The following is a 14082-nucleotide window of genomic DNA, read 5'->3' on the forward strand; positions in this document are numbered from 1 at the left end:
GATGCCCTGTTAAACTCCATCTCCTCTCCACCAAAAGCCCCTCTTACCGTAGCGTGCACCAGAGCAACTCTGTCAAGAGCCACGAGTTGAGATTTAATGTAAATTTTCTGACTGCACCATCACTCACATAAGCAGCTCAGGAAACAATTTATGACCTACCAGGCTAACGCTAACCCCTTCTTATTCTTAGCCTTTTAGGGGCCAGGACTGCAGCAGGAGCTGCATATCAAGTAATCTTTAGGTCTGTACAACTCAGCAACCACATCTTTGCTACGTTGCTGACACTCAACATTAGTACAATTAGCCCTGTGCTTACTTCTCATTCATCTGCTGCACAGGTACACTCCACATTCACCGCCACCCACTGCCCCGCTCCTGCTCTCTTTAAAGCACTATGTGGTCTGAATTCTTCCCGTTAGCCAGAAACGTATCGAGCTGGGATCTCCACGTAAAGGGAAGACAGGTTCTTGATAAACCAGCCCTTGAAATGAGGGATTGCAGCTCCAGGGAATATGTCAGTCACCAGAACTGAACAAACGCCTGCTTTACAGAGGTATCTCCTGCTTGCTAAACTCCCAGCGAGATGTTAAGAGAAGAATATAAATAGAGGGTAAGAGGGAAGGGAGAAGAGCACACGCAATATGTTTCCCTGCAGCAACTTCAGCCTAGCGCTACCGCGTAGGAGTAGAGACACTACGGTACCTTCAATGGGCAGCAGGATGACGCGCGAGTGGTCGTAGGCAATCACGTTCGCGTAACGGTTTTTGGGCTTGTTCACTTCGAGGTTGGAATGCTCCCAGGTGAACTGCTGGCCAGGGTCAATGGACTGGAGGAATCGGGGAAAGAAAATGGAAGACTCAGAGAGGAGAAAAGCAGCAAATCAAGCTCTGCGTACCTTGTTCTGCACGGGACAGATGGGGGCTCTGAAGGTCTAGCTGGGGAACGCAGCATTTCCCAGCATTTGCTTCCTTAAGAATCAATCTTTGCTGCGGAAAAGCCCCAGCTGGGTGGCACAGGGTACTCATGGCCCATATCCCTCAGTCCCAAGCACACCCAGAGTGGTACCTGCGACAGTTCCCCCTCGGGCACAATGCAGTGCAACCCCGTGGCAAAAGCATCGGTGCAATTTCAGGCTGCAGTACAGAAGCCTTGGCTCGTACTTCTGCTGAGGCCGCACCGGATTAGTTACAGCCCTGCCTCACCGACAGACAAACGGCCGGGAATTGGGAGAGAACAGGAACAATCACATCAGAACGTATTTATGAAATGATGAAGAGGCTAAATCTATGCATGGTTAAACTAAACAATTAAGATGGCATAAATATACCGGTGTCTTGTTGGGTACTAATACCTGGCAAAGAAGATATTTAATCTAGGACAGGCTTTATAACCACATGTGCAACTGCGATATGAAACATCAGGGAAAAAACTTGCTGTCACGGGCAGCAGGAAGGCAGCTGGCTGCTCTGCACAGAGCAGAGACAGCAGAAAGCGTTCCTTGGGACCGCAGACTGGGTGCCAAAGGTCTCCCTGGTGCAAAGGGAGGTGGGAAGCCCCACAGGAGTGTGGCAGGGGCAGGCACCTCCCCAGGCAGAGAAGGGGTGAGCACCCTGGCCCTAAGGAACTGAACCAACATGGCTTTTCCTGGAAGGGATGAAGGAGTAAACAACAAAATGCACTGGACAAAAATTCCTCTCTGCCCATGTTGGTGATTTACGCCAGGTTTGGTGGTTGGATTTTTTTTTCTGTCTTAAGTCCAGCTGTCCCAGATATGGAAATTAGGTTAATTACGTTTACCTCTAAATCCTCAGCCAGAGAATTAAATAAAAGGCTTAATTCCTTCATCATTTTGCAGAGCCCTAGGGGTTTGCCTCAACTGGAGGCTTGGCAGGAGCGTGCCGAGTTGTGCTTCCTGCTGCTCGCTCTCCCTGCCTGCCACTCATGGCCGGTGGGGACAGGGTCCTGCGCGCGCCTGGCTGGATTTGCCCCTTTGAGCTCGCAGGGGTCAACCCTTGCCAGGCACCCGTGCCGCCCCGAGAGCTCCCCAGGCACAGCTCGGCTCCAGCGGTCGGGGCAACGCTGGTACAAAACCACCAGACACAGACGTCCTCTCGCACCCTGGCTGCGGAGCATTTCTAACTAATGGGTATTTATACTATTGTAATGTGTCTGTTTGCTCTCTATCCCTCTAATCATGCCTCACATTCATTTCATTAGCGATGTTTGTTTAGCTCTGGCTCTCCCACTAGAGGAGGTTGTACTGGAACGAAGCCAGGGCACTTGGGATATTGCATTATGCAAATCAGTCTTTGAAATCTGGATAGAGCATATTAACGGGCTGCTGCTCCGCCCCCCCCGGCACCCCAATGTGGGGTGAAAGACCCCAGGAGAGCGAATGTGCCTTCTCCAACACGCAAACCCCCCATCACGGGTGCGGAGCCGTGAATACAGAGCTGCTTCACACATACCGATGTTTGCAAGTCAGACCAGGGAGAAAGCATCCCAGAACCAGTCCTTTGTTCAGAAAATATCCCCTCGTGCTCTGCTGGTGAACAGAACTGGGCAGTCTAGACTACTTGTTAGTCTAAAAATATCGGGGCGTTTTATGTCTTTGAACAACAACAAAAAAAATCCAGTCATAAGTTCTATCTGCAATGAAAGCAACCTGTGTACCGATGGCCCCGACCGCACCGGGCATTCGCAGCAGGATTTAACCAGCGCTGATGCGGCCACGATACCGCAAGCGGGCAGGAGCAGGCTGGTGCCAGCACACAGCCCTTCCCGGCGGCAGCAAGGATGCCATGCTCAGAGCGGCAGTGATAACGCATGATAACGGGGGGTTGTGGTGCTCTTCACCTTCCCCCCACCAGCTGCCTGGGGACTGGCCTGACCTGTCAGCCCCAGCAAGGTGGGAACCGCACAGGCTGGGGGAGCGACCTGAAATTCAAGACCAGCAGCTGCGGCTCTGCCTGGCTGGTTGCCTGCAGGAGCCCATCTGAGTAACCAAACATTAGCAGCAAGGAGAAAAAAAAAGAGCACAAACCCTCAGACAAGACAAGGAAGGTACAAATTATCCTGTTTTCTCAGCTTTAGCTCCATGGCTGCTGATCATGTCAGCTGCGGAGGACTTGGTGCTCATCTCGCTTAGCTTCAGCTCTCTAAAACTGGGTACCACATTCCTTGGCTTGGTCCTCTCCATACTCAGGAGCAAGACATAGGCACCCCCCAAGGACAACTCCCCAACCCATCTGTCTGGCAGTCATCTTCCCGAAATGCATCCCCTTTGTGAAGGGAGCTCAGACCCTGTCCCAGATGCCCACTCTTTGGACAGGAATGGCTCATGGACCAAGCCTCTTTCTTTTTTATGATCTGGAACTGAACCTAGCAAAGCAGGGAGCAAGTACTTAATTTTCAAAATGCAAATAGCTTTTTTATTTCAACTAACCCGATCCTTAAAATGAAGCTATGTTCATTTGGATGAGGGCCTGTCTCAATTTCCTAATTCCTGGCTCTGCAAACTCATGCACAGCACTCACTCTTGCTCATACCTCATACTCTTGGGACAATTTCAGGTTATCATTAGCTTTGAGATGCTCTGTGTGTTCAGCCAGCTCGGAAACGGGGATTGGTGGGTGGCTGAGCATACCTAAAAGACAAGACAGCAGGAAAAGAATCTCATTTAATAATAACAAAAATTCACAACCATTGCACATTTTATAAGAAAGAAGAAACAAGAAAAGAAAAAAAATTACAATGTAGATCTGCAATGAAAGTAGGGAAGTTAGAAGAGAAGAATTCAGGGCTCGAAATTGTGTCCTTGGAAGTCAAAAATAAAAATCAAGGAAATAAAAAAACCATTAAAATGAGTGTTCCCATGATGGCCCCATTTTCAATGTGTAAATCAGAGCAAAACAAAAAGGAAAATCCGAAGAGCAGATGCATGTTAGCAATTCCAATAGTGGACTTAAAATGAGCAAACGCTGCCAGAGGAACCTACGCAGCAAATGTTACAGCACCCGCAATGATCATAAACAAACTCCAACACAAAAGAAGGGAAGGGGCAGGGATCCAGCCAACCATGGTGATGTGGGGCAGGGGAAGGGAATGCAGATGGAGGGAAGCAGGGGAGGCTTTTCAGGAACTGTCCTTTGCACAGCCTTGGCTCTGTAAGCTCCTTGGTGGGCTCAGGGACAGCTGTCTAACCTTCCCCGCTCCAAGAGTGTGGCCAGGTATGGAGGTGTCAAGCACCGGCTCCTCTTCCCGCTCGTGGCCAGTGGATCATATTCCTTCTACAGCACAGCTCAGCCACGGCCAGTGCTGCTGTCCTCCTCGCCCTCCCTCCTCCACTTGCGGGGAGGGCTGTACCAGCCCTGTCCTGCTCTGCTGGGGACGCCGTTCTGGTTTGTGATGGAAAGGCAAAAGATCCTCTTGCCCCTTTCAGTCTGGGGGGTGGGAAACAATTTGCTGCAGAGACCGATGCCTCCCAGCCCTGGTTCACCTGCTGCCCTTGCAATTCTCCCCAGCGCTTAGTTGTGCTTGTACTGAGGCAGGCAGAACTGCCAAGGAACAGACTTGATCTTCTCCAAGACACACTGGAGGGCCCCGCTGCATCGGACCGGTCAGGCTGCAGGCATATCTCGGCCACAAAGGGGCTGAGCAGCCAAGGCAGACTTGGTTTTCAGCCTGAAGCATTATTTGCACCTCGTGCTCTGAGAGGGGCAGCTGGAGCTGTGGGGAGGGCAGGGAACCTTCCCTTCCCATCATCTCAAATAGCTATGCTACAAATCGGGGTGGAAAAGCGCTCCGTGCTTTGCTCATCTGCATTGGGTTATGTTTTTCCAAAGGCTTCCCATGCTGTCTGCTAGCCGATCCTGCTACAAACAACAGCGGACGGGCAAGGACAGCAGCATGCCGAGAAGCCCTAGGCAATATCCCCCATGAGAAGGACAGGAGTGGAGAAGAGATGGAAGCCAGGGAGAATTTCGAGCCCCGTGGGTGTTGGTGTGTGACAAAGCAGTGGCGGTGGCAGCAGCATGGTCAGATACTCTGAAAACTCAGCACAGAGATGGCAAAGCAAGCATGACATCCTCAGTTTTACAGTGACTTCTGGAGAGATGCTGCCTCCCCCAGGCCTGGGGACAGGACGAGTCTGCCACAGAGTGGGGATTCGAGACCACCACTCAAACAGGTGTCTCCTAAGCTAACTAGACATCTGTATTCAGCACAAGGAAGTCTGGCTGAAAATTACAAGGATGGGTGGGGAGGAATGGACCAAAAAGTTCCCAAAAATAACCCCAAGGTATTCTGGAGGCTGCACTGGCTTCATACGAGTCTGCTGAGGATCAGGGCAGAAAGTCTCTCCTGGCTCATGGAGGAAAAGCTCCCAGGTAGCCTCTTGCTGTCCTGTAGCCCACCGCACCCCAGGAAGGATTTCCCCTTTGCTTCCCGCCTGGGACTGGAAGGTGGCTGCCACCCACCCCAGTACCACAGCACTGGGTGCAGACAGGGGGGGTAGGGGGTTTGGAGGAGCTCGTTGGAGGGAAGGTCACACCGGCTGAGATGCCCGAGACCAGAGATGAAACCAAAGGAGTACTATAAACACTCTTCTCAGTGTCTGTCCTGCCTCTGAAAGTAAGGGCTGAAGAGGACAGCAAACATAACTTGAGCTGTGACATTAGAGCAAAGCCAAAGCCTACTCAGAACAACTTCTGGCAACACAATAAGCCATCTCCAGACCTCTGCAGGTCACCCCCTCACTGACTTCTCTCCCCTTGGGCTGGGAGGCAGCTGGGCAGCTCTCAGCCCAGCTGCTACCACCTGACTGCTGCAAAAAGCTAGAGATTATTTGCTGAAGTGTGCTTAGAAACACAGCGCTGTAAATGAAATCCCAAATGATGAACACGTAGGTCAAAAGGAAAAAAAACCCCAAACAATCGAAAAACGCAGTAATAATGAGCAAGCAAGAAAAAAAAAAATCCCCCAGATTCTCTTTGGCTTAGAAGTCATGGAGCAATATGTGTCATTCCCTCTGAGCAAACAGGCTGCACAAGAAAGGCCCACTGTGCCAATCTGGAATGAGAAGTCACATTCCCCTTGAAGGCATTTCACAAGTTTCCTTCATAAAAGCTCCTGGAAAAATCCTCAGTGTGACCAGCTCCTGAAAACCAGCTCTGTCTCTTTGCTGGGGAACATCCTGTCCCCACCTCCAGCCCGCTGCAAACAGCCACTGGCTGAGAGCACATGGGAACTCGCCTTGTTCTGCTGCTGTCAGAGACAGAAATCTCCTCGTGGGATCCATTTCTAGGGCTCTTTATTATAAAAGAAGACCAGAAACCTCTGTAGCGATAAACACTTCCCTGGTCAAAATGCCAAGTGCATGGGGGTTCCCATTAAGATCCAGGAGAAGTCTGATCTTAAATGAGCCAGAAGTGGTACTTCCCAGTGGTACCAGTCGGCACTGCTGTGTCAGCTGCAGCAGCTTCTCTTTTGTCTGCTTTAATTCAATAATTCTTTTTCAGACATGAAGAGAAATGGCTTGCAGGTTGCTCTGCTCAGCAGCCTCTTGGCTACCTGTGGGGCTGCCACCCAGGGAGACCTCCCGCAGCGGCGAGGATGGCAGCGGGAGCACTGCCGGGGGCCGAGGATCGGTGCGGCTTGAAAAAACACACAAACCCCCTCTGTTACAATAAGGTGGTTGAGGGGAGGTGGCAGGTGGACTGGGGCAGTATTGGCAGGAGTATTCAATACCAGAGAGACCAATATTTGGATTAAACTAGTCAGAAAAAAGCCCCTGCCCTCACAGCTCTGAGCACAAGCAGCATCTGTGATTCTTCACATTTGTCAGCTGAAACCTCACATCTACTTCCCTGCCCAGCATTTAAAAAAAAAAATAAAATCAAACCCAAAACCCACCCTGCAAAGCTGGGATCTTGGCTTCTAATGGGATGAAGTCTTTTAGAGCCAGTCTCATCTAACGTTTCAATCACTTGAATCTCTCTAATCTTATCACAAAAGACTTGATTCTCTATGCACCAGCCAACTCGCCAGAAACGTCACCCTAACATCTGTTACATGGGCCCGAGCCCATTTATCCTTGCAAAATCACCGCGGCTGGATGGCACTCTGCATGAAACCCAGGGGGTGTGGAGGACCGTGGAGAGGCCTCCGGTCTTTGTGCTCCTGGAACAAGTGGATGCCAAGGAACAGACACCTGCCACAGATGGGAAACGGCCCTTTTCCTCGCCTGACATGGAAAGGTGCCTGTGCGGTTCTTTCCAAAGAGGGGGGTTCATCAGCTGCAGCTCCGGTTTTCTCTTTCCCTGCGTTACGAAGCAATGAACACAAAAGCACAGGCACGCACACATACAACGCTCACACACCAGTGCACAAAAGATCACCTTCTGCCCGTCAATAAGTACGGGGGACATTTAGCCAAGCTGCTGAAATGAAACCTCTTCAATACTGGGGAGAAAAGCAAGCCTTGAAACCCAGGTCTTTCTCCTGAGACAGCAAAAGAGACACAGAAGGACGGCCAGTGTCCCACGCTGCTACTGGGGGCTCTATTCTGCTGCTGTGACTACCCTCGTCTTGCAAAAGGCCTGTGAGTTGATACTGTAAAACTGGAAGCGCAGTTCAGACAGACAGATGGCACAGAAAAGGGATGACATGGGCAAACACGGCAGGAATACAGAGAATTTGGCATTAGAAAAAAAATAATAACAGGAACGAAACAGAATTGGAAAGGAAAACGACAGAAGAGAAAAAAAATAATAATGGGGGGCGAGGGGGAAATGAAACCAACAGGAACAAAAACACACAGGAACTAACTTTCAAAGTCAAACTCAGGGTCACTGAGAGGGCTGCTCAGACCAGAATCTGCAGAAAACAGTAAAAAATAAATAAATAAAATATACACTTTTGTAAAAATTTCATGCTAATAAAAAAACCAAAAAAACAACATAAATGCAAAGAGGAAAAGAAAGTTATTTTTTGTGCTAATTAGGCTAGGACAGGATATCTAAGATGTGCTATGCTTCCCCCTCTCCCAGCTGCACAGATGCTCACGCACGCTCCCATCCCCATGTCGCCCCTCCGTTCTGCTGTTGGGGACACGACAGAGACTCTGCTTGCTGGACCCCGGGTCACCTGGCTGGAGCAGAGCCTACAAGCCTCTTCTAAACCACAACATACTTAATTCAAATTATTTCAATTCAGACAGCACCTATGGAGTCCTCCCCTGCAAACTGCACCACCACAAACTCTCCATCACCACCTGCACACTCCAAGCTCTGATTTTCCATCTTCAGCCAATTGTCTGCAAAATTCTGTGGGAGGCAGGTGACCAGCTCTCCCAAACCCTTTAAAACCTTTTATTGCTTTACAAACCATATCGCTGAATAAATGAGCGAGATGAACTCTTTGGCTAGATAAACTTACAAAGAAAAGGTGGCAGCCTCTTTCTAAAGCTGGACTGGACAAAGCCAGGCAGCCTTTTGAGATCTGCAGACCTTTGCCTAGCAGAGCCTTAGCGGCAGGTCTGCATGCCATAGCTACCTTTCACAAGCCTCTTAGACCAAGAATTCAGAGGTGCACCATGACCAAACCAGCAGGGTCAGTAGAAGACAGACTCACTCATCTATCAGTCGTGTTAACCGAAGCTCCAAGTGCCCTTAGCTGACTGCTATCCTGCGGGGACAGGGAGAAATACCCAGTAAGGGAAACACGTGAAACCGTACTTCCAGCTGCTTCTTAGCACCCAGGCTAAGCTGCATGGCCACAACCTTTTATCTTTATTGTTATCTTAGCCTAAGTTTTCACATGTGGGAGTGCAACTCTTCCTCTTGGGTCTCACACCACTACCTGGAGCGCCCAGAAGCCAACCTGAACACTCCCAAAAGGAGCTCCCCTTTGCACCCAGTATGTAACACTGAGCCCAGACAAATGCAAACTGCTGCTGAGCCGCAGCTGGGGAAACTCAAAAGATCTCAAAACACCTTCAGACTCTCCCGCAAGAGCACCACTAAGCAAGACCTGATTTAGGGACCTAACTGCTGCTGAACTGCTCTGCATTCAGTCCCTGCATGCTAGACGGAACCTGCTTCTATCCCTCAGCTCAGACTCAATCGTTGCTAAGCTTGGGCCGATACTAGCAGGCTGCTCCTAAATATTTTTGGTATGAAGCCCTTAGCTTGGTGCTGCCTTTGCGCTTCCCCAAAGATCCCTGCCCTCAAGTTACCTACTTGACTTGCCATGCTCACCCTAGAGAAAACTCAGACAACGCTAAGGACAGGACTGGGATGGGAAGGGGAAACAGGAGCTGCAGAAACATTACTAACAAGCACAAAACAGCAAAAAAATACAAACAAACTGAAAACAACAGCCAGCCCCCACAGAGCACAATAAATTCCCTTCCAAATCCTCAAGCACCAGGAACTCGGAGGCAGAGGTGTGTATCAGTGTGCAGGCACTGTTCAGCATCACCAAGTGTCTGTCTACGTGAGGACGTGCCCGTGCTGGGCTTTCAGTGGTGGCTTGCAGAGGTGCCATGCAGGCAGCTTAGACGTGCACGTACGTGGGGACACACATGGGGAGAGAGGAGGGTGCGTGGAGCCTCTCCGCCTGGTAGCTGAGTGCAGCTACACGCTTGCTCAGCAGCTGCCTGCAGCGGCAGCGCCTGCACTGAGCGAGGAGATGCTGCCTCGCCTGCACGAAGCAACCCCCTGCCCCCTGTCCCCGCACAGCCCGCCGGTGGGCCCGGCTCCCAGCAGGAGTGTTTGGCACATAAGCAGAAAGCTCCCGTTACAGACGTGGCTGGAGTGCTGCGTGCTGGGCAGCCTGCCACACTTCGTCTCCACCGCCCAGGGGATCTCCCAGCACGAGGCACGGTGCTGCGCGGCAGCATCGGTGCTCCGGCAAGCTTGGCACGGCCACGGCGCTGCAGCTGTGTACTCAGCCCAGAACGCAGCAGTTGAGCGGGGGATGCGGCGCAGCCCCTCCTCCCGCCTGGCTAGCAGGGGCACAGCCTGCACAAGGTCCCCGAGGTTGCCTGGCACAGGTTTCTCTCTGCCGTCTCGCTCAGCACAGGCAAGGCTGGAGGTTCCTTGGCTGCATCCCGGGCTGGCGCGGGCGCTGGCAGGCAGCACTGCAGCAGCCTCCACGCAGGCAGGAGGGGCCAAGGGAAGGGCAGTTGCTCCGCTCCTGCCTTCCCCGTGAGAAAGGCCGGTTAGCAGCCGGTTACCTGGAGTCTGGAAGTTGATGCGCCTCATTTCCACAGGGTCCTTAGGGTGGTGAGGGGTGATTTCAGCATTGTTCAGGAGGCATTTTGTCCGTGGCTCTGAATCTTTCCGTTTGCTTTAAACAAATTAGAAATAATAAAAAAAAAAAGAAACAAACAAAAAAACCAAAAAGAAAAGCAGCTTAGCTTATGGGCCTTTTAGTCTCTTCAGCTACTCAGGCCAGTCAGACCTGAGCATAGCTCCCACCAACACCAGGGTCCGAGGCAGACAAGGATGTAGATTACATAAAACGCATCAGAAAAGGGATAAGGTTCGGAGGGTTTTGCAAGTGCTGTATTTGATGGGTTTACAAGGGCCCAGCAGCCCCTTAGCAGCTTTCAGACAAATCTGGAAGTTCCCCCTTCTCACAGCAGAAGTACAGACAGGCAGCAAGGAACAGCTGAGGTGCTGTGAACTCACACCTCAGCCTCCCTGCACAGCCAAGCCTCCACTGAACTTCGCAGAGCTCTGCAAGCAGAAGCCTTTCCAATCGTGGCCAAGCCATTTTCAGCCCGAGAGAACCACAGCCAACATCATTTGGAAAATCATTTGGAAAAGTACAGAATCTCCTGACCGTGACCTTGGATGAAAAGTACTGCTATTGCTCTGTTGGCTTGTTTAGGAGCTCTCAGTGCCTTGCTGCAGACAGAGAAGTCAAAGCAGTGATTTTCAGCCTTTCTTGATCTGCAGAACCCTAAAAATTGGGTTCAAAAAACAGCGTAGACACACGCTTTCCCATCACAGCTGTGCCTGCTGAGATCTGTCTCACCTCGTGCCAGAAGCTGAAGCCCACTCCAACCTGCCAGCTGAGCTGCACATCTAAGTGCTTCCTAATATATTTTACTCAAAACGGGTTAAGTTAGCTGAGGCAGTTGAAAGTCTTCGCTGACCTAGTGGCTCATTCTCCTTGAAAAGAATTTGTAAGCAAAGCCCAGTGATGATCTGCAGATGTCATAACCTCTGGCAAGGGAACAGTGACAAGCTGCCGGGAGCAGAACTTCTCCAGTGGGCAGAGAATGTGTACCCACACCCTGCGGCTTGCAAATATTGTCCAGCTCTTCTATAGCAAGATGGCTGTAGAGCTCCTCACCTCACCTGCTAGGGTTGCACCGAAGCTTCTAATAATATGCCTGCAGCAGTAATGGCAATTACTTAGGCAGAGAGAAGGTTATTCAGTACATTTTTAGCTGTCTCTTAATGTCATTAATAGCTAGAAGAAGTGGCACGAGCCCTGCCAGCACTGCATGGGGCAGCATTTTAGAATTATACCACTTTGCAGTTTGGGAGTAGTTTATTTTTGCCGCAGTTCTGAAACTGCTGTTAATAGTTCATTGGCTAAACCCATCAGTTACTTCCAGTGAAAGCTCTCCCAGCCTCGGAAATGGTTTGAAATAAGTCTAATTTCTGCAGTCATAAACGAACTCTGTTAGAAGTCCCTGGCTGATGGGGCAAGAATAGCTTTTGCAACGGGGCGAGGACAACTCAGCTGGTAAGATTCTGCCTCCAGTATGCCAGCGGCTCAGGGACAGCCTGTACAGAGCAGTCAGACATGGAGAAACCCACTTCCACCTCTGACTGCAACACAAATGGGTGTTTCTCTGCTCCATTAACTTAACATTTTATGAGCCGTTTACTGTCACTGCTGCTCAGCTTGAGAAAGGGCCATTATATTTAGGAACAGACAAGTAGGAGAAAGCTGGGCTTTCTTTACTTTTTCTGCCCTGATTCAAACATGGTCTCATGCTAGTCTGACACAGGGCTCCTGTTAGGACAGACGTAACGGTAGGAACCATACCAACAAAGCCCCATCACCACAGACACTAAACACTGCCTGGCACACAGCAAGAAAGAACCTAAACAAATTGCAAATCTGGTGCTCTTACCTGTCTGGCTTGCTGTCCAGGAAAGCAGTAAGTGGAGAAAAGACAAGACAAATGTTCAGGTTAGAAAGACCTTGCAGAGGAAAGGGGAAGCATTTGCTCAGCTCTAACCCTGGTAGCACAGGTAGAAGGTGGGACCAGTAGAGATTACCCACTTAGATCAGGGCTAAAGAACACCAAGAACCACTGGAGTGTCTGACCCCAGAGCACTTGTGAGCCTGGCAGCTTCACACCTGCTGGGATGCAAAAGACACACCCTTGTGCATAAGTGAACACACCTGTGAGGATGAAAGATGCAGCAGGGTTAAAAGAGCTCGCTGCCATCCTGGGTATGTGATGTCCCAGGTAAGGACACCCCTGCATTGGCTATAGCTGCCATCCTGCCCTTTTTCTTGCCTTATTTTGCTCAGCATCTGCTTCCTTTCCTCTTCTCTTTCATTGCACAGTGTAGCCTGGGTGTGCTCGAGAGGCCCCCGGTCTCATCCACGCACCATGAGATGCTCAGAATGCCAAGGAAAAGGGCGAGATTTCCAGGCAAGGAAAAGGGAGAGATTGCCAGGGGTTGTTCCCTTCTCTCTCCTGCAGACTCACATCACAACCCTGCTTTCATCTCCCACCTCCAGCTGGAAACCAGTTTGAGAACAATGGGGGTCTCTGGTCTCTGCTGATCCACTGCACAAAGATGCTTTCTCTGCAGCACCCCCACTCTGCACACAGAGCACAGAAAGGGGAGCCTGAGGCTGTGAGCAGCTCTTTTGGGGGAGACAGGCAAGAGACCTGACAAACTCATTGCACATGTATAACAACAGACTGCCTGTAAGATGAGCACAGCTTTACTGAGAGTGCCATGGGTGCAAGTCCCTGCAACCCACTGCTAATCTCTTCCGTGCCACTCAGACCCCTCCATTTGTGCCTCAGGGCTCCTCTCTCTGCTGCTGGTGGAAGGATTTGCCCTCAGCTGACAACTACAGGACCAAGGAGGAAATTCCCTTTAGGGACTAGAGCTGGGGACATTCAGAATGGTCACAGATCTGGGCAAGAAGCATCTCTTACTTTTTGTAGAGTAGGATAGCGATGACGATGCAGATGATGAATACCACGGCCAGGACGGGCCCAATGACCCAGATCAGCCCTTCCTCTCCATCAATGATCGGCTGTGGGTCAGGGTTGTCCAGCTGGATGGGGTCGGAGAAAGGACTAGCAGCAAAAGTCTGGAAGACACGAGAAATTGTGGGACACAGTTCAGAGATGGAATTGGGACAGAAAACAATGGAGAAGTACTCCACAAGAGAAATTGCTAGACAGGATGTGAGCTCTCTGCAGCACAAACCATGTAATAACAGAGAAAAATGTGCTCTTTCACCTGTAGAAAAAACCCTTGTCTGTGAGCATCCATATGACAGGTATCTTCCTCCTCCAGTGCTCTGGGTAAGACATGAGAAGCGAAGATCACATCACGTGAAGTGGTAAGACTGCCTCGTGCCTACGGCTCACCTCATCTTGTAGCCAGGAGGCACTTTTAGAAAACCAGTTGACTATGCCTCTGTTCCACCACATCCCTGAGCCCTCTTCACTGCCACAAACACTTTTTCCAAGCTCTCATGCAACCATCTGGATTTTGACAGTCAGATGGGATTACAGAGAAAGAGGGAAGGGATTAAAACAAGAATTAACGCTTATAAAGAGTCTGGTCTGATGACTGAAAAAAACCAACCCTGAAATATAAATAAATAAAATGCAGTATGTCTCCTCTGCTCCCTCTGCAGTGAGCTGGGCTCTTGAGGAGAATCAGAGGCACGTTTGAACGCACCAGAATCCAAACTAATGAGCATTGCCTGCACTCTCGTGAGCGCTACAATCTCCCCATCCCTGGAAGGATGCATTTCCATCTTATACAGAAACTAAAATGCACAGAGGAGAACTGGCAT

General features: G+C 50.4%; 1 protein-coding gene across 10 annotated transcripts in view; it reads right to left on the reverse strand.

Moving 5' to 3' along the window:
* Window positions 1-14082, reverse strand: part of PTPRS (protein tyrosine phosphatase receptor type S) — a 162485-nt gene that overhangs the window by 11965 nt on the left and 136438 nt on the right. For 8 of the 10 annotated variants that reach the window (XM_055708135.1, XM_055708130.1, XM_055708137.1 and 5 more), the window contains 5 exons: window positions 13208-13365; window positions 10238-10350; window positions 7828-7875; window positions 3549-3646; window positions 703-826 (listed from right to left, as the gene is read on the reverse strand). In XM_055708135.1, the coding sequence (XP_055564110.1) occupies window positions 703-826; window positions 3549-3646; window positions 7828-7875; window positions 10238-10350; window positions 13208-13365 (541 nt within the window). The remainder of the gene's footprint in view (window positions 1-702; window positions 827-3548; window positions 3647-7827; window positions 7876-10237; window positions 10351-13207; window positions 13366-14082) is intronic. The other 2 variants (XM_055708138.1, XM_055708136.1) reach the window with 1 other exon arrangement.

The sequence above is a fragment of the Falco cherrug genome, chromosome 4 (assembly GCF_023634085.1).
Source record: "Falco cherrug isolate bFalChe1 chromosome 4, bFalChe1.pri, whole genome shotgun sequence".
NCBI classification, from domain to species: Eukaryota; Metazoa; Chordata; class Aves; order Falconiformes; family Falconidae; genus Falco; species Falco cherrug.